The sequence below is a fragment of the Sus scrofa genome, chromosome 5, assembly GCF_054392235.1.
Source record: "Sus scrofa isolate SSC_HxYL_T2T_F1_AM1 chromosome 5, Sscrofa_HxYL_maternal_Yorkshire_Landrace_v2.0, whole genome shotgun sequence".
NCBI lineage: Eukaryota > Metazoa > Chordata > Mammalia > Artiodactyla > Suidae > Sus > Sus scrofa.
The window spans coordinates 9,255,393-9,276,918 of record NC_139387.1 but is presented as its reverse complement, the minus strand read 5'-3'; the positions used below and the strand labels follow the sequence as shown (position 1 = coordinate 9,276,918).

Below are 21,526 nucleotides of genomic sequence, written 5' to 3'. Positions count from 1 at the left end.
GAGTTGTGCAGACAGGCCTGAGGGCATGAGCAGAGGCCCTGAGCGCTGCCCATTATGTGCCAGGTCCCTGGCACTGGTTTACTGGTGCCGCACAGGGATATCTCCTTTGTTAAAAGATGCAGTGCAGGTGTTGAGTGAAATAGGGGGCGATGAAGCAAGCAGTTGCTGGGGGGTGAGCTCTTTGCCAGCGCAGGGAGTTGAGGGCTTGAGTAACTGGTTCACTTGATACCCTCTGCTATAGCGGTTTATCCCCAGACTTCTCCCTACTGACCTGTTCCTTTATTTTCTCAGCTGTGATGGGGCCCAGCCCTGGGTCAGGAGGAGAAGCGTGTATTGAGAGTCCACCTGGGGAGCTGGCCCTGGCCCTTCCACCTGCTCCCTGGAGGCACTAAATCAGGGGAGAGATTTGTGGGGAAGGGCCAGGACCTGCCCCCTGAACTGGCAAATTCTGGCTCTTCAGGGGACCCACCTTGTCCCAGACCAGCACGGGTACAAGGAACAAGTAAGTGTCTGATTCCCACGGAAGGGGATCGCCACACTGGCAGTGGACAGGCTTAGTAGTGAAGTAGGTACCTTTTTCTGCCTTCTGCTCGAATGGCACTGAGACACAGGAAAAGCCTTCTGCTTCATAATGGGACATCAGGGATGGCTCATAAAGCCACCTCCCTTCTCTTCCTGTCAACCCTGGAGCCCAGAGTCAGGGCAACAGGCTCTGCCTCACCTCCCATCATGGCTGGGGTTTAGCTGAGAGGCTTGGGTTTCTAAAGCTTAGGAGTAAGTCTTTGGGGCATGGTTGTGGCTGAGAATTTGTTTTCCCAAGAGCAGAGTCCCTCTGCAAGGCCAGATAAAAACCGCACACTCCATTAACCCTGGGCATAATTTATTTTTTGCATAGGCATAAATTAGAATCTGGAGATTTAAAAAAATTAAGAACCAATAGTGCAGCATTTGTGACAGGAGAGCGCAAACAAAACCTGGTTGTCGCGGTCAGACGCTAGTGCTGGAGACCCCAGGATGGCCGGCACTCGGGCTCCGTCCTCTAGGAACCCACACGGGGCACCCACCTGCGCAGCAGCCCTTCCCACCCCCTCCCCACCGGCCAGAGTGAACCATACAGTCAGAGCAGGTGCCCAAGGCCCTTGAGGCAGCCAGGTTACAAGTGACTGAAATCACCCGGTGCCCCACAGAACGGGGCTAGAAATCAAGCCAGTAGCTTTTCAGTTAAAAAACAGACCTTGAAAAATAGATACATAATACAGCCGGGCCTGCTGTTCCAAAAGCCCCCGCCCTCCTTACCCAGCCCCCTATCCCTGACTGCCCCTAGAAAATGAGTCAGAATAGAAACAGACTTGAGCAAGGAGCTGAGAGTGTCCCAAGGGGGTGGCTGAGAGCTAGGAGCCTCTTATATCAGGGGCTTGATGGGGGAGGTAGGGCCAACAGTGTAGACAGACCACCTCCTGCTGCGACACCCTGAATGTCGCCACCACAAGAGGCCAGGACTGCTCCCCACACTGCTGGCTGACCTAGATGTTTATGGCCTTGAAGGATAGGTCTAGTTTCCTGCACCCTGGGGAAAGGTGGCAAGCTTGCTGTGGGGCACAGGCAGGCCCAGCATCAGGAGAGAAAGCAACTACCCAGCCGAGGAGAATCCTACAGCACCCCAGAGGCTCACAGGAGCCAGACCTTCTGGAGCACAAGAGGCCCCATGACCCACTCTGACCCAGGACAAACAGTGTGTAGGAGCCTTTCAGGAACCCTGTGGGCCACCCTCCCCTAGACTGATGGCACTAGCTTTCTGGAGGAGCCCAGCGGCCCTCTCATCCTGTCTGGGGACTAGTCCCAGTTTGCACCCTGAGTACCCTCCTCCCAGGAGGCCTCCCTTCCCTGCCTCGGGAGGGGGACAGTTCAGCTGCCTCAGGCCCTGGCCTTTTTCACCCACGGCTTTGGCACCTGCTTCATTTGTGCAGCTCCCTAGGTGCCAGCCCCTCTCCCAGGGGCAAGGGGCAGGCAGGTCTCAGCCGCCTTTGCTGGAACACACGCACTCACCCTTCTCTCCCTGCTTCAATTCCCCACAACATGCTACATATATACACCCTCCAGGAGGGAGGAGTAGACGCCCGGTCCTGGCAGGCACAGAGCAAAGACTGAAAGGAGCCGCTGGAGCCCGCCGCCCGCCGCTCAGGAAAGCCTGCATGTTCTTTCTCATCTCCGCTGGGCCTGGGGCTCTTTCTTGCTCCTGGAAGTCAGCGCGCGTCAAGCGTGTGGGGAAAGTGGCAGAGGTGCTGCTCACCTACCCCCAGAGAAGGGGGCACAGGCCAGAGGAGCTGGCCCCCCCGCTGCCTGGAGGCAGCACCGAGGAGGCCTAGTGGGCAGGTTCCCCGTGCACCCTGAAGCGGTAGATGCAGGTGTACTCGGGGTGGCCCCAGTTAGTCAGGATCCGCAGCTCCACCACCTGGTACGTGGCCATTTTGGGGTTCTGGGCAGAGAAAGAATGGGGAAGAGTTCTCAGACTCAGTGAGGAGACAGCCACAACCAGGGTCAGACGCCCCCACCCCCAGCACCTCTCAGGCTTCTGCAGGGAGGTGGACTTGAGAGCTCCTGGCCTCAGGCCCTGGAAGAGAGTTCCTAGCTGGTGAGCCAGGGGGCCCCAGAGGTCCTGCAGGGGCCACCACTGCATAAGGCTGCACTAGGCCCAGCCCACAGCCACACCAGCACGATTCATCCCAAATTGGGATAAATCCACAGGAGCTCTTCTTGACAGTGAACTGCCTTCATAGAGGGTTTGATATATCTTGATGTTGAAAAAGAATTCCTTTACTCTCAAACGTAATTTCTCCTTTCTCAAGTTTCAGCCAGCCTCTGTCTTGTACGCTCATTATCAGCTGAGGGCTGAAATTCTTTGGCCTGGTGGCCACGCCTGCCTCTGTCCCTTCTCCACCTCACCCGGTTCCTCACACGAGAACTCCCCTGGTGTGGCTCTCAAGCCACCTGCCACAGACTCACCTGGGCTGGAGCCTGGGAATCTATTATTTCGAACAAGGGCCTGAGAGACTGATGCCCCAGCAAGTTAAGGCAAGAGGCCCCTCTGTCGGTGCTCCAGCCACGCTGCGCTGCCTGAGGCCCAGCTGGGCCTTCCCGGCAGCCTTCCCCTACACTCCCCATCTGGAAGGGGCCCTCCCCTGAGCTGACATCTACCTGGCACCCCTCCCACACCACTTGGTCAGTTGTCTCTATTCTGGACCTCGAGCTGTGGGTAGGCAGGGTCGTGGCTTCTCACTTAGAACCCCCAGTGATTGGCACGGACTGAGTACTCAGAAAACGTCTGCAGAATGGATGGGAAAGTAAGTACGGCACCTCTGCTAGCAGAACAGAATTCCATACCTGAAAATAAAACGTCTGAATGGGCTCCCCATCCTGGTCATAGGTGAACTGGCCGAGGAGTGTCCCCTCCTGCTGCAGGTCTTCCTGAAACCCCTGGAGAGTGGGAAGGATGGAGGGAAGAGCCTGCTCTTAGACACAGGCCCCAGGGAGGAGGGCCTTCCCTCCCACTCGGAGGGGAGAGGGCAGGTCCCGGCCTCCTGGAGGACTGCAAAGGGCCTGAGCTCTGGGCACAGGGCTGCTGTGTGATTTGTGACAAGTCGCTTAATCCCTTAGGCCTCAGTTTCTTCCTCTGCAGCCTAAGATAACAGGTCAAAGTGCCACTTCCCACCCTGGGGCTCCTCTTCCATCTCTGCTCCCTTCCCAATCAATAAATGATCCCAACTTTATCCTCAGTAGAGACCCACAGGGTCCTCCTACAGCCCCTGTACCCCCACCCCCACTGCCCCCAGGTGGGCTACTCACAAAGATGGCAAAGTCCTTGGGGGCACTGGAGATGGTGCTGTTGGGTGACAAGGATTTAGGCACATGCTCTAAGGTGACAGCAGTGGGGCGGATACGGGCAGAAAGGCGAACCACAGCAAAGCCCTGGGGCCCCTGGAAGGCCCAGCAGTTGCCTGGGTGCACATCTGGCTGGAAGGGAAGACAACTGGGTCAGCACATGGCAGGTGACAAGGAGCCCGCCCTCAGCACAGCTCTCCCTGACCTGGGGTGGGACAGGGACCCACTGTTGCCATCACTGGGTGCCTACCTGGAGAATGACTCGGGGAGACTGGGAGTGGTACCACAGGGGGATGCCAAAGAGGCTGAGGAGGGCCGTCTTGGTCTCGTAGGTCTCAGAACATCGGGTACTGATAACACTGGCCCCTGAGACAGGAAAGAAAAGGTGGTACCTGGGGCTGGAGACAGCAGGCAACAGAAACCCAACCAGCTCAGCTCGCCAGCTAAGAGAACCTGAAGAGGGGCTGCTACCTACTGCATGTCCCCTTCTCAAAGGACTGGTCCTTACGCCTGACCCAGACCATGGTGCAGCTGTAAGCAGCTTCCTCTCCGTGGCCAGGGATGTTGGTGCTCAGTACACCCCCACTTCCCTCAAGTGGTCACTCGCCTTTGTGGTGAGTCCTGGGTCAGGCGATTTCTGCTGACCTCAAGTCCTGCCTGCCTAGCACCACGACGGCCCCAGCAGATCCAGGGGGCCTGCCAGTGAGGGGAAGGGGCCCGGCAAAGGAAAGGGGTGTGTGCACACCTCCAGACTCCAGAGCGTAGTCCACCATCCCGATGCGGTCCTCGCTGTAGCGCTTCAGAGCCTGCTTTACAATGCGGTGCACCTGCTAAAACAGGGACCCAGAGCAGCCGTGATGGGAAGCTGACTCATCCACACTCCTGCTGATGGGGGCCCGGGACCCTTGGACTGAGCCCTCCTATGCCTGCACCACACTGGTGTCCAGACATGTGCCACTTGCCCAGGTGTACCTCTGCCCTCCCACACCAGCCCCAAAGCAAACACTGGAGCCTCCCAAGTGTCACTTAGGTCCTGGAAACAGCCAGGAGCTGGCAGTGTGGGAATGTGCAGGTCTGCAGCTCCCAGGGAGGAGAACAGTGTGTATGTGTTGGGTGGATCAGCCACTGGGGGTGGGAACATGCAATCCTCACCTCCTCTGTCACCCCAATCACGCCTTCCTTCTGCAGCGTCAGCCCCAGGCTGGCCACAGCCTCCCTCGCCGACTTGCCCTGCATCTCAGCCACGTGGGCGAGGATCTTGCTCTCCAGCTCCTGCAGCTGAGCTTGCATCTCCTCTCGCTGAAGGAGCCCAGTGCGGGTTCCCCCACCTCGAAGGAGGAACTGACTGACCCAGGCAGGGAACTGAGACTCCACCTAGGAACCCAAAAAAGGCTCAAGGGGACAGTGGAAGCTGCCCCACACAGCAGGGAGGGGACAGGGAGCGAGTATAGCCTGCGAGGGGAAAGCCAGCACGTGCCTCATCAGGCCACGAGAAGCAAAGAGCTATGAACAACCCCCCACGATAATGAGAAAGCAGGAAGAATTTCTGACAAAGCCAGCCTCTGGGCTGAGCCCAGAACACAGGGGGCTTGCGGAACTACCAAGCCACAGGGCAAGAGGCTCTTTGCCGTGCAGCCTCCTAGGACTGGGTCAGAGGCGGTATGTTCAGCAGGGGACTTGGATAGTTCCAACTCACATCGTCCCTCACGGCCTGGAGCTGCTGGGGCAGCAGGCCGACTTGGTCCTCCACCGAGCTCTGCTTCAGCGTCAGGGCCGCCAGCTCCTGCCGCAGGGCAGCCAGCTGGCCCTCCAGCCGCCCCAGCTCCTTCATGGAGTTCTCCTGGAAGGACTCCTGGGTCATCCTACTCCCAAAGAAAGAAGAGTAAGCCTCGGCTGACTCTGCAGTGAGTGGGGAGGCTATGCTGAGGAAAACCAGAGGAGCCCCTAGTTGGTACCTGACGTTTTAGTCAAGGCCCGCCCACACAAGTGAGTGCCAGGCCTGCACTTGGAGGTTCTGGCTCTAGACCACAGCTCCAGTGCCTATGAGACCTGGCTTGCCTATCCTTAGCCCACCCCCCCTTTCTAAGCCAAGATCCCTAATTCACTCTGCCTCGCCTCTCCCATCCTCCACAAATCCAGATGCCTGGGGCATGGGAAGGCAGCTGGCATGAGGTTGTATAGAAAAGATGGTATGTCTATAAATGAACCCATGAATCCCAATTCTCTTGCAGTGCCCACAACCCTGCACCACTCCAGTGCACCTCAAGGACGGCTGTGAGCAGGTGGTCCTGAGCTAGGCTTCTGCCATCTCCCTCTGCTAGGAACACAATTGGAACTCTGCCCTGGGGCTCTGCTCCCTGGTCCCGTCTGGCAGTGAGAGAAGGGAGGGGAAGGGCAGGCTCAGGCCAGATGGCGGTGCCCCCCTTACCTTTGCCACTCAGACCTCAGCTGCTGGAGTCGAGCCTCAGACTCCTATAAGCAGGAAGAAGGGACCGGTATAAGAAAAGTCAGGCTCTTCCAGTCAGTCCTGAACAGGATCTGTTCTCTTTAGGGTCTCTGCTTAACCCCATCCTCGCCCCAGGGCCTCCGGCTGTTCCAGTAAACATCAAGGACCTCAAGGCACTTTCGCCCCTTATCTAAGGTGCCGAGGTGTTCACGTGTTCGCGCCTTCACTCGGCATGTTATATCCAGCACACCAGGCCTCCGGAAAGTGGCCCTTCCTGTCCTAGGCCAGCTCCCGGGTATCTCTGCAGAGCGTTCCAGCCCAGTTCAAGCAGAAGTCAGGAGACTACACACCCTTCTCCCCATTCTATGTCTAAGCACACCCTTCGGGGCCAAGGTGCCTCTCTCAGCCCAAGAACAGACAGACGACCTGGATCAGGGCCTCACCTGAGCCCCAAGTGCCCCCAAGCCCACCAACCTGGGAGGCCTGGACAATCTTCCTGAAGAGGTCTTCTGAGTCCTGTTGATGCTCTGTCCTCAGGGTGCCTAGTTCTTCCTATCAGGCAGAGGACAGAGGCTGAGCGCTTTACTGAGTCCTGCTCAGAGGGCCACTTACAGCCGCTAAGTGAGGGACCGGATTTCAAACCAGGCCTGTTTGATTTGCCAATTTCAGCTCCTGGCCTTCCTGCTACAGTGCTTCCTGGAAACATGCAAGGCTCTTGATCTTTGCACACCTTACAGTGTGCCACACCCATGTGGGCACTGTGCCAGGCACACTACCATCTCGTGTTCTCTCAACCAGGGGCAGCAAGTGTCTCCATGTTAAAGCGGAGGAGACAAAGGCCTAGAGAAGGCGAGTGTCCGCCGAGGGGTGGAGCTGTCTGACCCAGGGGCACACTGCTGCCTCCCTCCTATGTGGGGGTGCAGGGCCTCACCGCCCCCCCATCACCCAGGATGTCACCCACGCGGGCCCCTCAGCTCCTCTTCCTCACCTGGATCTGAGCAGCGGTGTCCCTGCGGAAGTCCTCCTTCAGTGCGGCCTCGCGGCGGCTCACCAGCCCCTCCAGGAGCGCCAGCGTGTCCTCCTGGCTCAGGCCACCGCTACCTCCCTGCCCCCCAGCTCCTTGCCGCAGCTCCAAACGTTCCAGCCGCAGGGCCTCCTTCTGCCAGTTGGAGGAAAACTCGGCAGCAAGAGCTTCCAGGCGCCGCTCCAGAGAGTGTACCCGGGACAGAATGCGCTGCTCAGCCTGGCAGGGAGGGAGGGAAAAGCCTCAAAGGTGAGGGACTTAGGACAACAGAGCTTCCTCAAGAGAAAGGGAAGAGAATCCCAGTACCACCCAAATGAAATTATAAAACATAGACTCAATTTAAAGGCAGGAGCCTACTTGGTACAGAAGTTGGGCTTCTGATTTTTTTTTTTCTCTGCTTTTTAGGCCACACCTGCGGCATATGGAGGTTCCCAGGCTAGGGGTCGAATCAGAGCTGCAGCTGCTGGCCTTCACCACAGATCACGGCAATGCCAGATCCTTAACCCACAGTGCTGGGCCAGGGATCAGACCTGCATCCTCAAGCACACTAGTTGGGTTCGTAACCTCCTGAGCCACAATGAGGACTCCCGGGCTTCTGATTTTCAAAAATTCCATTTTTTGAGGCAGTATTTGCATGACTCATAAAGTAGACAAATAGCAAGAAGGCATCCTCCTGGAGTTCCCAATGTGGCGCAATGGAATCAGCAGTATCTTGGAAGCACTGGGGCATGGGTTTGATCCCTGGCCCACCTCAGTGGGTTAAGGATCTAGCATTGCCACAGAGGCAGCTTGAATACGATTCCTGGCCCAGAAACTCCATATGCCACAGGGCGGCCAAAAAAGGAAAAAAAAAAAGTGTCACCCTCCTGACCTTTGCCCCCATTCACTCAGTCCCTTCACCAGCAACCCTTCCCAAACCAGACAACTATTTTTATTAGGGTCTTTATGCAAATGAAAGCAAATACAAAGATACGCTCATTCTTTACTTCCCCTATTTTACAGAAAAGATAGTCCTGAAACAGAATTTTATTTAATGTCTTTACTAATAGTTAAAGATGCCAGAACATGTCATTATTTTGTGAAATAATAAGATCATGGTGAGGAAAATAATATCCACGAAAATAAATGGTTTAAAATGTGATACCAAATTAAATTCAGCAGGATGCAAAGTTCATATAACTATAATTAGGGAACAAAGAGTTCTGCATTTTTATCCTGGACTCCAAGACACACACACACTCTTCTCTCTCTCCCCCCCGCTCCCCCTTCTCTCTGCACCCCCCACACCCTGTTGTTTGTGTGTCCATCACCCCTCACTGGGCTGCAGGCTTCTTGAGGGCACAGCCGAGATCTGCTCCAACTTTGGCCTCTGGCAGAGTGCAAAAACAGCCACTGTCCTGCCCCCTCCCTGTGCCTGCGCCCTCTGCAACGTGGCTTTGCAGGTGATCCCATGGAAAGGTAGAGTCTACTTCCCTCTTGAACCTGGCCTGGCTCTGGGATTTGCTTTGGCCAGTAGCACAGGGCGGAGGTGACAATGTGCTGGTTTATGAGTCTAGGCCTCAGGGCCTGGCCTGATTCCACTCTCCTGGAACCCTGCCCGGCTGCCATGAGAACAAGCCCAGGCTTGCCTACTGGACAAGTCAACCGCAGACACGAAGGGGCCCAGCCAAGATCAGCCGACCTTGCTCAGACCAGAAGAGCCACCCAGAGGACCTACAGGTTCATCATCAGCTAATCCTACGCTGGTACTTTTTTCCTTTTAGGTTGCACCTGCAGCATGCAAAAATTCCCAGGCCAGGGATCAAACCTGAATTATAGCAGTGACGACACAGAATCCTTAACCTTTAGGCCACCAGAGAACTCCCATATGCTAGTACTTTTTTTTTTTTTTTCTGCTGTTTAGGGCAGCACCCTCAGCATATGGAGGTTCCCAGGTTAGGGGGCTAATTGGAGCTGCTGCTAGCCTACACCACAGCCACAGAAACCCTGGATCCAGGTCGAGTCTGTGACCTATACCAGAGCTCATGGCAATGCCAGATCATTAACCCACTGAGCAAGGCCAGGGATTGAACTTTTCTGCTGCGCCACAACAGAACTCCTGCTGGTACATTTAAGGCAGTGATTTTGGGGGTGGCTTATCTGTAGTAACTGATTAGGCTAATATCTGACTCACAGACCCAGTAAACATAAAATTGTATTACACAGGATCAAAGAAGCCAAGACAATCCCATTTCTCTCCTTCTGTTGTGCTTCTTAGAATGACAACTACCTTGTGGACAGTTCTGAGTCATATTTAAGTGCAGGCCAAACCATCCTCCCAACACCTGCGTCCCAAACAGTAGAAAAAGGAGCACTCTGGGCAACAAGGCAGCGCCTCTCCGCCTCATGTGCGAGGAGGAAGGGCAGGGACTTCAAGGGCAAATACAGGCTGAGGTGGAGCCTGCAACCCTGGCTAAGATGCTCACCTGGAAATGTGGGGACGAGTCTCTGGACGCCCACACCTCATGCTGCCCGCCGCTGCCCTTCGAGGCCCACCAGGAAACCACGGCAGGGTGGAACATCTGCAGTCCATAGGGGTAGAAATACCACGCTCCTGCACACAGGGAAAAGGGCGGTTACCTGGGCCAGGGCCCCAGCGAGCAGGCATGCCGGCCAGGACCGCAGCTCATCCATGCGGCCCATCAGCAGAAGGAGCCTTGTTCCTGCCAGAAGGCGGGAGGAACAGAGGTTCCCTCGACTCTCCGAGGCAGCAAGCTCCACCTAACGGTCCCAGAGTTCAGGCATTCTCACATCCACTGGGAAGTCTGTACCTTTCTGTAGACGGCAAAGCTGGCAGGAAGGCTGTAATAAGCTGGGGAGAACCCAGAGGCCCTGGTGGTGGCTCTCAGTCCAGACTGTCCATCAGAATCACCCAGGGAGCTTTTGTTTGTGTGTGTGTGTCCTTTAAGGGCCGCACCTGTGGCATATGGATCTTCCCAGGCTAGGGGTCGAACTGGAGCTACACCTGCCGGCCTACGCCACAGCCACGCCAGATCCTTAACCCACTGAGCGAGGCCAGGGATCGAACCTGCGTCCTCATGGATGCTAGTCAGATTTGTTTCAACTGAGCCATGATGGGAACTCCCCAGGGAGCTTTTAAAACAGTGTCTGGCCCCACCCTGCAAAGGGTGGGTCTGCAGGATCCCTCCATAGAGGAGTTTTTTGGGGGGGAGCTTTTATTTATTTTTCTTTTTAGGGCCACCCCTGCGGCATATGGAAGTTCCCAGGCTAGGGATTGAATTGGAGCTGTAGCTGCTGGCCTACACCACTGCCACAGCAACGCCAGACTGAGCCACATCTGTGACCTACACCACAGTTTGGGCAACACCAGATCCTTAACCCACTGAGTGAGGCCAGGGATCAAACCTGCATCCTCATGGAGATGACGCCGGGTCTTTAACCCACTGAGCCACAGTGAGAGCTCCATACAGGAGGTTTTTTGAGTTTTGTTTTTTTTTTTTCTCCCTTCTACTTTTTAGGGCCACATCTGTGGCATTGGAAGTTCCCAGGATAGGGGTCAAATCAGACCCCTTGCCACAGCCATGGCAGTAAAGGATCCGAACCGCATCTGCAACCTACACTGCAGCTCACGCCAATGCTGGACCCCTAACCAACTGAGTGAGGCCAGGGATTGAACCCACATCCTCATGGAGACTAGTCAGGTTCATTACCACTGAGCCACGATGGGAACTCCACCATGGAGGCACTTGAAAGCTCCCATGGAGGATTTCCCTGATGGCTCAGCAGGTTAAGGATCTGGCATGGTCATTGCAGTGGCTTGGGTTCCATCTCTGGCCAGGAAACTTCTGCATGTTGTGGGTGTAGCAAAAAAAAAAAAAAAAAAAAAAAAAAACCAAAAAACCTCCCCAGGTAATTCTAATGGGCTGCCATAGTTAGAATCACTGAAACAGAATCTACCTGCTAAGAGAGGCTTCCTCAGCCCTGGCCCAGAGCACAAGGCTGCAGGCACACACAGAGATATCTGCATCTTGCTTTAGGGGCCACCTGCCTGTTTGTGATGCACTCACTCCTGACCTGTGCACATGCACATGTGCACTTGTGTGTGTGTCCATGTGGGGGTGATGGCGCCTGAAAAAAGCCATAGTAGCTGAGGGGTCTCTGTCCTGATAAAATGCCACACTTGCCACTCAACTGTCAGCCTTGAGCAGATGCCATGGGAAGCCTATGACCACCAGGCTTTAAGTCAGACCCTTGGGACAGCCTTAGCTTACTGCACCGCCTGAACTGGTCAACCCCACCCCCTCTGCCTGTCAGCCCTTCTGCGTGCATCACCTCAGCTCGCCAGCACGACCTCGCCATCCCCAACCCCACAGCAGGATGGTGAAACAAACCAAAGTAACATGTGCCTCCTGAGCAAAAACACTCTAAAATTACAAATGGTGGTTGTTATTTTAAGGGTGATGCCCAGTTTCCACTGGATATGAGCAAGTTGTCCTTGTAGCAGGAACCAAAAAGGGATTCGATGCTTGGAAGAATGTTCTAGCTTGGCATAAACTGAAGAAACAACCTGAGTAGATGCGAGACCTATAAAACCACTCTTAAAAAATAAAGCATGGTCTTTAATCATAAAATTGGTAAAACTGAGCCTGGGGGCCATAGAGGCAACTCAGATAAAATTGTGAAACTCGTATGAAATTGTCAAATCAAAAACTGAACACAAAACATTTGAATCTAACAATTCCAACTTTGTCAAAAGCGTGCAAGTTCAATGTTGGGGATCTGAGCAAGGTAGAGCCTCCTGCAGCTAACAGGTATCAGTGCAAAAAGGGGCTCTTACTCTGCTTTCCTACTGCCTTGTTTTGATCTTAAAGACAGCTGAGGATGGAGCTTGATGTAACGGTTAATTCACTCACGCAAACTACATCTGGATCTGGAATGGAGGGAAAATGCCCACTAATAGTAACAGTGTCAGAGTCTCTGCTTTTTATGCCAATGCTCCTGGAAGGCACGTTCCAGCCTCATGTCAGGCCAGGCAGCCCAGCACAGCAATCCAGAGCAAAGACCCGATCGGTGGGTCAGAGCGTTTCCCTTCCCACCCACTGGACTCCGAAGAACACGGCAGCAGAGGACCCAGGAGAGCCACGCAGGACGCTGCCCAGCCTCAGGCGGACGCTCTTGTCCTGCTTCCTTCCCTTGTTTGTCGTCTTCACATTTCTTTCCTTCTTTTTTGGGGGGTGGGGGTCGCGCCCACAGCATTTGGAAATTCCTAGGCCAGGGATCCAGCCTGCGCCACAGCAGCATCTGGAGCTGCTGCGGTGACAATGTTGGATCCCTAACCCACCGCAACAGAGAAACTCCGAGGTTTCACGTTTCTGCTCAGCACCAGCCTCAGCCCATACTCTGCCCCAATGGCTCGCCAGCCCCGTGGCCACAAGCTCTTGTCCTACCCCTCCCTGGTGACAGCGGGTGAGCTCACCGTAGGTCAGGCCGGTCAGAAGCAGCAGGAGCAAAAGGAACCACAGGAACGTCTTGGGGGATGAGATGCGCCTGGACCACGGGACAGGGAGAAGGGAGGCGGAGGCGTTAGGAGGGCTCCAGGGCCTCTGGATGGCCCCAGGGAGTCCCTCGAGATATTTCTCCTGAGTGCTGAACTGGACGTGGAGGGGACACCCTCCAGCCTCTCATTTTGCCAGGGCCAGACTAGAGCTTTACCTGCAGGGCTTGGAGTGATGGGGATAATCCTGACCCTGTGAATTTCTTGATGTTATTAAAAATAAATACCAAGGTCTCTCTGAATATCCTCAACTTCCATACACAGAGGTCTTTAAAGCAAGCAAATATAGAAAAGAACAAAAAACCTCCTTAAACAATATTTTTAGAAAAACAAGGAGCCTTAGTACAACTATAAATGTAATAAATTGGGTAATAAAAAAAATTAAAAAAAAAAACAAAACCCAGCAGTCAACTTTCTCCATAGTGGGGGCTGGAGTGTGGCTCTAGGGAACACAGTGTATCCTGTTTTGTGTCCCTCTTCTAAATGTTAACACAGGTGTATCTTCTTTGGGGGTGTTTTCAAATGTTGTTCCTTTTAATGTAACATTTCATTAGTTTCTGAATCTAAGTTCATGAATGCCATTGGTCATACCGTTATTGCTGTATATGGAATTGAAGAATACAAGTTACGTTCGTAAAAAAACAGACAAACAACAAGGAGCCTTTCTGGGTGAGACTACCTGCCCTGCCCTCTTCTTAGCGGAGGTGGCTGCCTTCTCCAACCAGGATTATGGCCCGAGGGACCCAGACTTCCCGGCTGCCCAAGGGCCAGTTCCTACATCCTGCCTCTGCCTGTTGGGGGCATGGGCAACAAACCACCTCCGCCTCAGGCAGTGCCCATCCGACGCTCTCGAACACCAAGTGGCAAACACTGAGGGTCTGGATCACCGCAGGGCCCAGAAGGAAGCGGAAGGTTCTGGGAAACACCGCATGTGGGCTGGAGCCTAAAGCCCGGCCAGCTCGAGTGTGGTGGGCTCGTCTGCAACTCCCCAGTGGCTGGGCTGGCGTTTAGCAGGAAGGGCCCAGGAAGAAACAAGGGCCCGTGTTCCAGAATCAAGGAACAAAGGAGCGAAACCTGGCCCAGTCCCGCCCTCTGTCAGGCAGGCACGGGGGCCCACGTCAGGCTAATAAAAGCTGCAAGTAAACCGGGAAAAACGCCTTTGGAGAAACAACCACCCACATACAGGTTGAGACGCTTTGCGGCCCCTCCCGATTTCTCGTCAGTCTCGCTCACCTGGTTAAGACGAAGACGTCGAGGAGGGAGGCAGCTGTGGTCAGGCGGTACCAGGTGGTGCCGATCCACCAGTACAGGAGTCCGAAGAGCCGGCCTGGAAGAGGTCCCATTGAGCCTAGTGGCACCTGAGCCGCCTCCTCCTGCCCCCACCCCAACCCTGGCTGCCAGGGTACCTCCGTCCTGTCCTTTGCTACTGGGTTCCTATAATCCCACTGCCCTGCTGCCAACACCCCCCACCCCTTCTAGCTTCTGAGCGAGAATGCTTCCATGGGTCCTAGCTCTCAGGGATTATTCTGGTGGTTTTGTTTGGTCTTTGGCCACATTGGTGGTATGTGGAAGTTTTGAGGCCAGGGACCAAACCCCTGCCACAGCAGTGACCTGAGCTGCTGCAACGACAACACCGGATCCTTAATCCTCTGCTCCACAAGGGAACTCCTCTCAGTATTATTCTGGTTTTTGTTGTTTTCTTTTTACAGCTGCACCCACGGCATATAGAGGTTCCCAGACTAGGGGTCAAATTGGAGCTGTAGCTGCCAGCCTACACCACAGCCATAGCAATGCCAGATCCGAGCCGCATTCGTGACCTACACCACAGCTTGTGGCAACGCCAGATCCTTAACCCACTGAGCGAGGCCAGGGATCAAACCTGCATCCTCATGGATGCTAGTCAGGTTCTTAATCTGCTGACCCATAAGGGGAACTCCGACAATGATCATTCTGGAATGAGCTTTCCCTGGTGGTCCTACCATCTTTTGTAATGAGCTGAATGCCCAACCGCAGAGAGATGAGTGAAAGTGACTGCCAGAGAGTGGAAACAATTGTGCACAGAGCAGCCAGCACCCACCTGGAGAAGTGACCACCATCCAGAACAAAGAGCCCACCCGAGAGACAGCATTCCTTAGTCGTGAACCTGAACCCCGCTGGTCTGTCTGGGAGTAACCTGCAGGGGTGGGGAAAGGAAACCAGCTCAGTTTGTCCTCACTGCTTTTTTTTTTTTTTTTTTTGCTTTTTAGGGCCACACCCAAGGCATATGGAGGTTCCCAAGCTAGGGGTCAAATTGGAGCTGCAGTTGCTGGCCAACACCACAGCCACAGCCACACCAGATCTGAGCCTTGTCTTCAACCTACACCACAGCTCCATGGCAATGCTGGATCCTTAACCCACTGAGTGAGGCCAAGGATCGAACCTCAGTCCTCATGGTTACCAGTCGGGGTCGTTACTGCTGAGCCACAGTGGGAACTCCTGCGTTCATTCCTAAGAACTCTGGGACACGGAGACTGTTGCTTGTCTGGCTCTAGACTGTGCGCTGAGACTGCGTGTCATTTTCCTTGAGTGACACAGGCTGGCAGCTAGCAGGTCAGTAAACGCTGGCAGAATGAAATGCTGGGTTTCTGAGTTTTACTTCCCTTGAACTCTGCTCTCCCTCTCCCCATCGGCAATCCCTCCAACCACTGCTCAGAACTGGCCCACGGGACCCAGCTCCTCCTGTGTGAAGCCCCAGGTTAAAACTCTTGCTGGAAACAAGCTCAACAGGGGGACTGGCCACAGGCTGCTCAAGGCCTTGTGAGGCCGGGCCATCGCAGCCCCGAGCACTGAGGGCCACCCAGGCCTGGGTTCAAAGTACCACGGTGGCAAGCTATTGGGGCGCCCTCCCCAGCCCCACATTACCTCCCCGGCAGCCCGGGAACCTGGGGGAGCCCCTCCCCGAGGCTGGGGAGGGCGGGCGTTGCCTACCTACGTAGTCATCCTCGGAAGAGTAGCCCGAGGAGGAGCCGAGGAAGTCCTCGGAGGCCTTGCCCTCCGCCAGCCCATTGATCTTGCTGCTCTCGCTGCCCCCGGTGCCCCTCCTCCTCCTCACCCGCAGGTCCTCGCCTGAGGGGGGAAGAACACAGGGCAGGGGTCCCCTGAGGCAGGGGTGCTCCGGGGAGGGGGGTCCCAGAGGGGACTGCCGGGGACACCCTGAGGAGCATCTCTGACAGGTGGGTGGAATCTCTTAGCCCCTCCCGAGCTCTCTGGGTCCGAGGGAGGCTGAGCTGGGACCCGTTCCTCGGCTACTTCAGCATCTAAAAGGGCCTGTGGGTTCAGACATTGGCTGCTCATCCAAGGGTTTCTGAAGATGGGGAGCCCCTCTTCTAGCCCAGCAGCGGGTAGGGAACCACCCCCCCCCCCCCCGCCCGAGTTTGGACCAGAGGAAGCAAAGGTTAGGGACACTCACTCCAGTAGGGGTCGCCACGCAGCTGGTCGTCGAGGATGGAGCCCCTGGTGAGGGAGGCGGCGAGGGAGGCGGCCCGGGGGCTGCCGATGTAGGACTCCCTGACCACAGACTCGCTGTAGTAGGTGTGCGCGTCGGAGGAGGGGCCCAGCTGCGGCACTGGGGACAGACGCTTCACGTTGCTGGACTTCCTCTTCAAGGTCCTGTGGGCGGCCAGCCAGGAGGGAGAGGGGGGCAGGCAGGTGAGCCCCGCCAGCCCCAGCCAGCCACGGGCTCTGCCCTCCTGCTGTGCGGGGTCGCCTTGTTGCTAGGCAACCAACAACAGACGGAGCAGAGCCGCCACTGTCTGTGCGCCCGTGAGCTCTACATCTCCCAAGCAGTTAGGGGAGCTCATCAGTGATGGAGCCAGGATTCAAACCCAGGCCTAACTTCAAAACCACAGTGGGGTTTCATGCTTCCTAAAGGATTAGTAATTTCCACAACCCACGGAAAGCCTGGCCTTCCAGAGCCAGTCAACGCCTTGGGGGCTGTCATCCCGGCCTCAGGTCGGCCAGTGGGGGCAGGATGAGGCGGGCGCCTGCCTTAGTGCATCCCTGGGACTTGGTCCTCTCCTCAGCTGCTTCGCTGGCCCTGCTGAGGCCCTACTGACGCTGGGGATGCGGGCAGGGCCTGGGGAGGATGGCCAGACTGGCACACCCGCCTTGAGCAGAGGGGGTTTCTGTGAACCCCGCTCTCGGTTTCGGGGTTTCCAGCCTAGCTTACTCTTGAAGCTGCCTCTCCCCACTTCCTGTTCTCTGAACCAGAGAAGCCACGCTGGGCCCTGGCATCCTCACAGGCGGGAGTGTCCCCCTTGATGAGACACGGGCATCTGATCCTCTGCCCACAGGGGTCACAACCAGAAGAGGCTGCGTGGTAAACCGCCCAAGCTGTCCGCTCTGAGGGTCAGTGTGATCCACGGAGAAGGGGTGGCCATGCCCTACCTGAGAGGGCTGTCTTTAAACAGGGTGCTCTGACTCCCCATCACCGAGCTCCCTCCACTGCTGCTGCTGCCGCCGTCGTCATCACCCTGGGAGAAGCGCGTCAGGCGCTGGCTTCGTCGAGACATGATGAGGTGGAAGGGTGTCCCTTCCCCTGAAGAGAGTCTGGGGAGAGAAAGGAGGCCCCGGGAGGCTTGGGGCTGTTCTCAGCCCCTCCCAAGGGGAGGAGACAAGACACTGCCTCCCAGGGAACAGATCAGCCCTGCGCATTCAACCAGACTGCAGGGGATGCGGCCAAGGTGGGGCATTTATTAAACATCCCAGCCCCACCCGCCCTGCTGCTGTCCACACTCAGCCTCAGGCTCACTTAGTGGCCTGGCAGCCTCTTTCATGGCACTTCCCGTAGCATTTCCCTTTTTTTTTTTTTTTTTTTAAAGGGCCGCACCTGCATATATAGAAGTTTCCAAGCTATGAGGTGAATCAGTGCTGCAGCTTCCGGCCTACGTATGCCACAGTCACAAAAACACGCGATCCGAGGCTGTGTCTGCAGCCTATGCCACAGCTTGCAGCAATGCTGGATCCTTAACCCACTGAGTTAAGTTAACTCGTATCCTCATGGATACTAGTCAGCCACAATGGGAACTCCTCCACAGGATTTTCTAATTTTCAGTTAACTGGGTGCCGAGCTCTGTGGGAGCCAGAATTCAGAATTCTGCAACCTCTGACATGAGGCAGAGCCTGTGGCACCTGATAGGCAGGCCACAGGTGCTAAATGCATGTCTTTCGTCAGTGCTGCCCTGCACAGGCGCTCCAGTCCAGCCACCCCACCACACTGCCCTCTCCCTAGAGCTGTGCCTGTTTTTTGGTTTTTTTTTTTTTTTCCTAGCCGTTTCCCTTAGATGGGACTCACGTTCCTTTCCTGGCAGCTGTATTTACTGATTCAGGGCCCCAATCAAACTGACTCCAGAGCTTTCTTCTGTATGCGTATCCTATTAGCCATCATTGGGCTGTAACATCAGTGCCTCCTGCGATGACAGTGAGCATGGTGTTAAATGCCTCCCAGGTGCTGGCTGTGCACACATTCCTTGCTGATCCTCAGGATCCAGGGAGGAACCTGGGGCACGGAGACGACCAGTAACCTGCCCACACCCTTCCAGCCGGTAAGCGACAGAGCTGGGGTTTGAGCTCAGATCTGACAAGTCGCAGGGTCTGGGTTTTTCCACTCCACCAGAAAGCTTCCGAGTTGTTTCAGGAACGTGCTATTGTGCCCCAGCTAGAGTCTTTTGTAGCCTCCAGTATGTTCAGTACAGACTGTGGATAGACTGTCTACAGAGCTGTTGCATGACAATTATTTGCTAACGGAACAGACAGGTGGCGCTACAGTAGGGGATTACCCTCACTCCCTACCAGCCGCACCTGAGGGGGAAACCAAGGCTCTGGAATTACTAAGAACTCAGAGGAGGCCAAAGTGAAAGGACCTGGCAAAAGGCAGCATTCTACAACACAAGGCGGGTTAACAAACCCTTCAGCTCTAGAAACCCACATTCAAAACCTCAGATCACCAACGGGATGGATCTGAACGTGCTGCCTTTGCCAGCCCTTCTTACAAAGTCACTGTAATACTTTGGCACATTTAAGAGTCCCTAGTCCTTGTAACTGGTTATCGCTTCTAATATTCCTGGTTGATACTTAAAGTACTAGTCCCCAGGGTTGTTACAGTGGCCACTCTAACACATCCCAACTCAAGACTATGGAAACCAGCCGATCTGGTTAGTCCAGCTGGAGAACTCTGCCAAGTTCTCTTCTGAAAAACAAGCAGCCTCGTGTCTTGGTCTTATTGGTGACTTCGCAGGTGGGATCCCCAGCTGGCATCTTTCCCTGGTTTTAGCCAATGCTGCTAAAGGGAACAATCCGTAGTTGCCAGAGCAGGAAGCTGGCTGGGTCCCTCTCTATCCTCCGTTCCTTATAAGGTAATTTCACCCCCACTACTGCCCTCCCCAACTGAAAGCTCCAGATACCCACACAAGCTCCTCTTCTTAACCCTGCCCTGCAGAAATTGACCAAGGTTTCACCCTGGGACAGAAACAAGCAATGTGTTTAAAGCGCGCGCGTGCGCACACACACACACACACACACACACACACACACACAAAAGATCTCAAGCTGCTGCTGGCAAGAATACAAATAAATATTCAGGCGGAGGTGTGGTGGGCGGGGGAGTTGAAAACCCTCAGCAGACAGGACCCGCCTCCACCCTAGCGAAGGGGCCTTTTTGTCTCCCCCGGAGGGTTCTGCTGTCACAAAACAGTTTACCACCGAGTCTGGGTTTCACAAGAGTGAAAAGGTCAAGGCTCCATCCTCCAAAAGAAAACAAAACAAGAAGTGAGCCTCTAGGAGCTCAATATTTTGCATAACAGAACGGACACCCCCTCCACACATGATCAGTTAAGAAACCCTCACATAAAACATCCCTCTTCACTTCTGAGCTGAACCACATCCTTTTCTCAGCGCCGCCTTTCCTTGGCCCCATCGCAAACTCATACCGCAGTATCCATCCAGTCTTCAGGCTTAACCTAGATCTTGGGCATCCTCCGCGGGACGTTTTCACACTCGTGGGACCTGTAAAACGCTCCAGGTGCTAACTCCCTTCTCCCTTCCTTCCCTACTGGCTGACCCTGCGGAGGTTTGTTTTTCGGGTTTTTTTTAACCAAGCGCGCGCCTGCCCTGCCTCTCTGCTCTAAGTCACACTCCCGCCCCCTTTTTGTTTGGTTTTTTTTTTTTTTTTTTTTTTTTTTTAAGAACTAAGCAAAATGGGCCTTCCTCCTATTCCCAGAGTTCTGACAGGCGGCGGCAGAAGCAGAGAACTGCTGGTCCCTGGAAACTGCCTGACTAGCAAGAAAACGCAGGCACTGCCCTGGGCCGGTTTGGGGCAGCCTCCTCCCGGGGAGGTGCCGCCCGGGGGAGTCCCGCCTGGAAGACGTCCGCCCTCCGGACTGACCAGTGGGGCGGCCAGTCTCGGGGGCGGGGGCCGGGCGGCGGAGATGAGTCAGAGCAGCCTTGGCACAGCGCTGGCCCTTCCCGACCGGCCCAGGGGCGTGCGCCGGGCGGGGCTGGAGCCTGGCCCAGCTTGGCCTGGAGAGGAAGAACCAGGCCTGGGCAGCTCGGCACTGGCCGGCGCGGTCCGATGATGACCCCGGGGTCAGGCCGGGCCCGGGCCGCGCGAGGAGGCGGCCGAGGCTGGCCTACCGCCCTCGCCCCGCGCGTCCGCCCGCCAGAGGCCCACGGCCGGCTGTTACCTGCTGCCGCCGCTGCTCGGTGCACAGCCGGGGGCGTCCGAGGCCCGCCGCGCCTCCCGGGCGCGCCCCCTTACTGCGTTGGGATCCGGGGAGCGGCGGTCGGCGCCCGAGCCCGGGGCGCGCGGTGAGGAGCCTCGGGGCGGGACGAGGTGAGCGAACGGACAATGCGGCCCGCGCAGAACCGCGCTGCGCGAGTGGGACCCGGCGGCGCGCGCGTGGCCGAGTGTGTATATGTGCGCCTGTCGGTCAACGCTGACAGTCCGCAGCTCATTGGCCAGGCCCCTCTCGCGTCACCGCCCATTGCCGACGCCCATTGGGCGGTTTGAACACAAAGGCCCCGGCTCGCCCCGCCCGTCGCGTGGGCCCCGCGGGCGGGGCGCGGCCAAACAGGAGTCCGCGCATGGGAGGCGCGGCCCGGGGGCAGCACCTGGCAGCTGGCGATATCCCGCCTGACCGCGCACTTGACTCCGGGTCTGGTGACTCCAAACACCTGAGCCCTCTCCTAACACCGCGTGGTGCGCCTCACCCCACCCAGCTTGCCTCAGGCCGACTTAACAGAGCCCGGGTGCCAGGACCTCAAAGGCATTAAGTGGTTGGGGGCACACCCTTGCTGAAAATGGCTCGAGAAAGGGGGGAGCAGGGGAGATTGACGACCCCTGGCCTAGGGCCCACCTGGAAGGGTAGCGCGTAGCGAGCCCTTAGGGGACCCGCAAACAATTGTTGGAGGCACGTGCGTAATTATTCTTAGATATTTCTACACGTTTTTTGCAGATCAGGAAACAGGTTTATAGGGTTTTTAAATGATTCGTTTAAAGGCACACAGTTGAAAGAGGCAAATTTGAGATTAGAGGATTCTCTCTATATCCAAGCCCATGGGTTTTGTTGGTTTTTTTGTTGTTTATTTT

At 55.8% G+C, this 21,526-nt stretch overlaps 1 protein-coding gene across 7 annotated transcripts; it reads right to left on the bottom strand.

The window, feature by feature from the left end:
* Positions 1 to 863: 863 nt before the first annotated feature.
* SUN2 (Sad1 and UNC84 domain containing 2) lies at positions 864 to 20,872 on the bottom strand. 7 transcript variants are annotated; one of them, XM_021091477.2, is made up of 19 exons: positions 20,622 to 20,872; positions 18,236 to 18,350; positions 17,329 to 17,490; positions 16,352 to 16,551; positions 15,871 to 16,008; positions 14,981 to 15,076; positions 14,137 to 14,230; positions 12,826 to 12,896; positions 9,815 to 9,942; positions 7,314 to 7,568; positions 6,800 to 6,877; positions 6,308 to 6,351; positions 5,576 to 5,741; positions 5,032 to 5,253; positions 4,625 to 4,709; positions 4,130 to 4,245; positions 3,844 to 4,011; positions 3,382 to 3,474; positions 864 to 2,476 (listed from the first exon to the last, which is right to left on the bottom strand). In XM_021091477.2, the coding sequence occupies exons 3-19, from the start codon at positions 17,451 to 17,453 to the stop codon at positions 2,363 to 2,365; spliced, it is 2,193 nt and encodes a 730-aa protein (XP_020947136.1). In that variant the 5' UTR covers positions 17,454 to 17,490; positions 18,236 to 18,350; positions 20,622 to 20,872; the 3' UTR covers positions 864 to 2,362. The 7 variants fall into 7 exon arrangements, with proteins under 7 accessions (XP_020947136.1, XP_020947138.1, XP_020947137.1 ...); XM_021091479.2 differs by having other exon boundaries at positions 4,625 to 4,706; XM_021091478.2 differs by lacking the exon at positions 20,622 to 20,872 and adding an exon at positions 19,869 to 20,002.
* Positions 20,873 to 21,526: the final 654 nt, after the last annotated feature.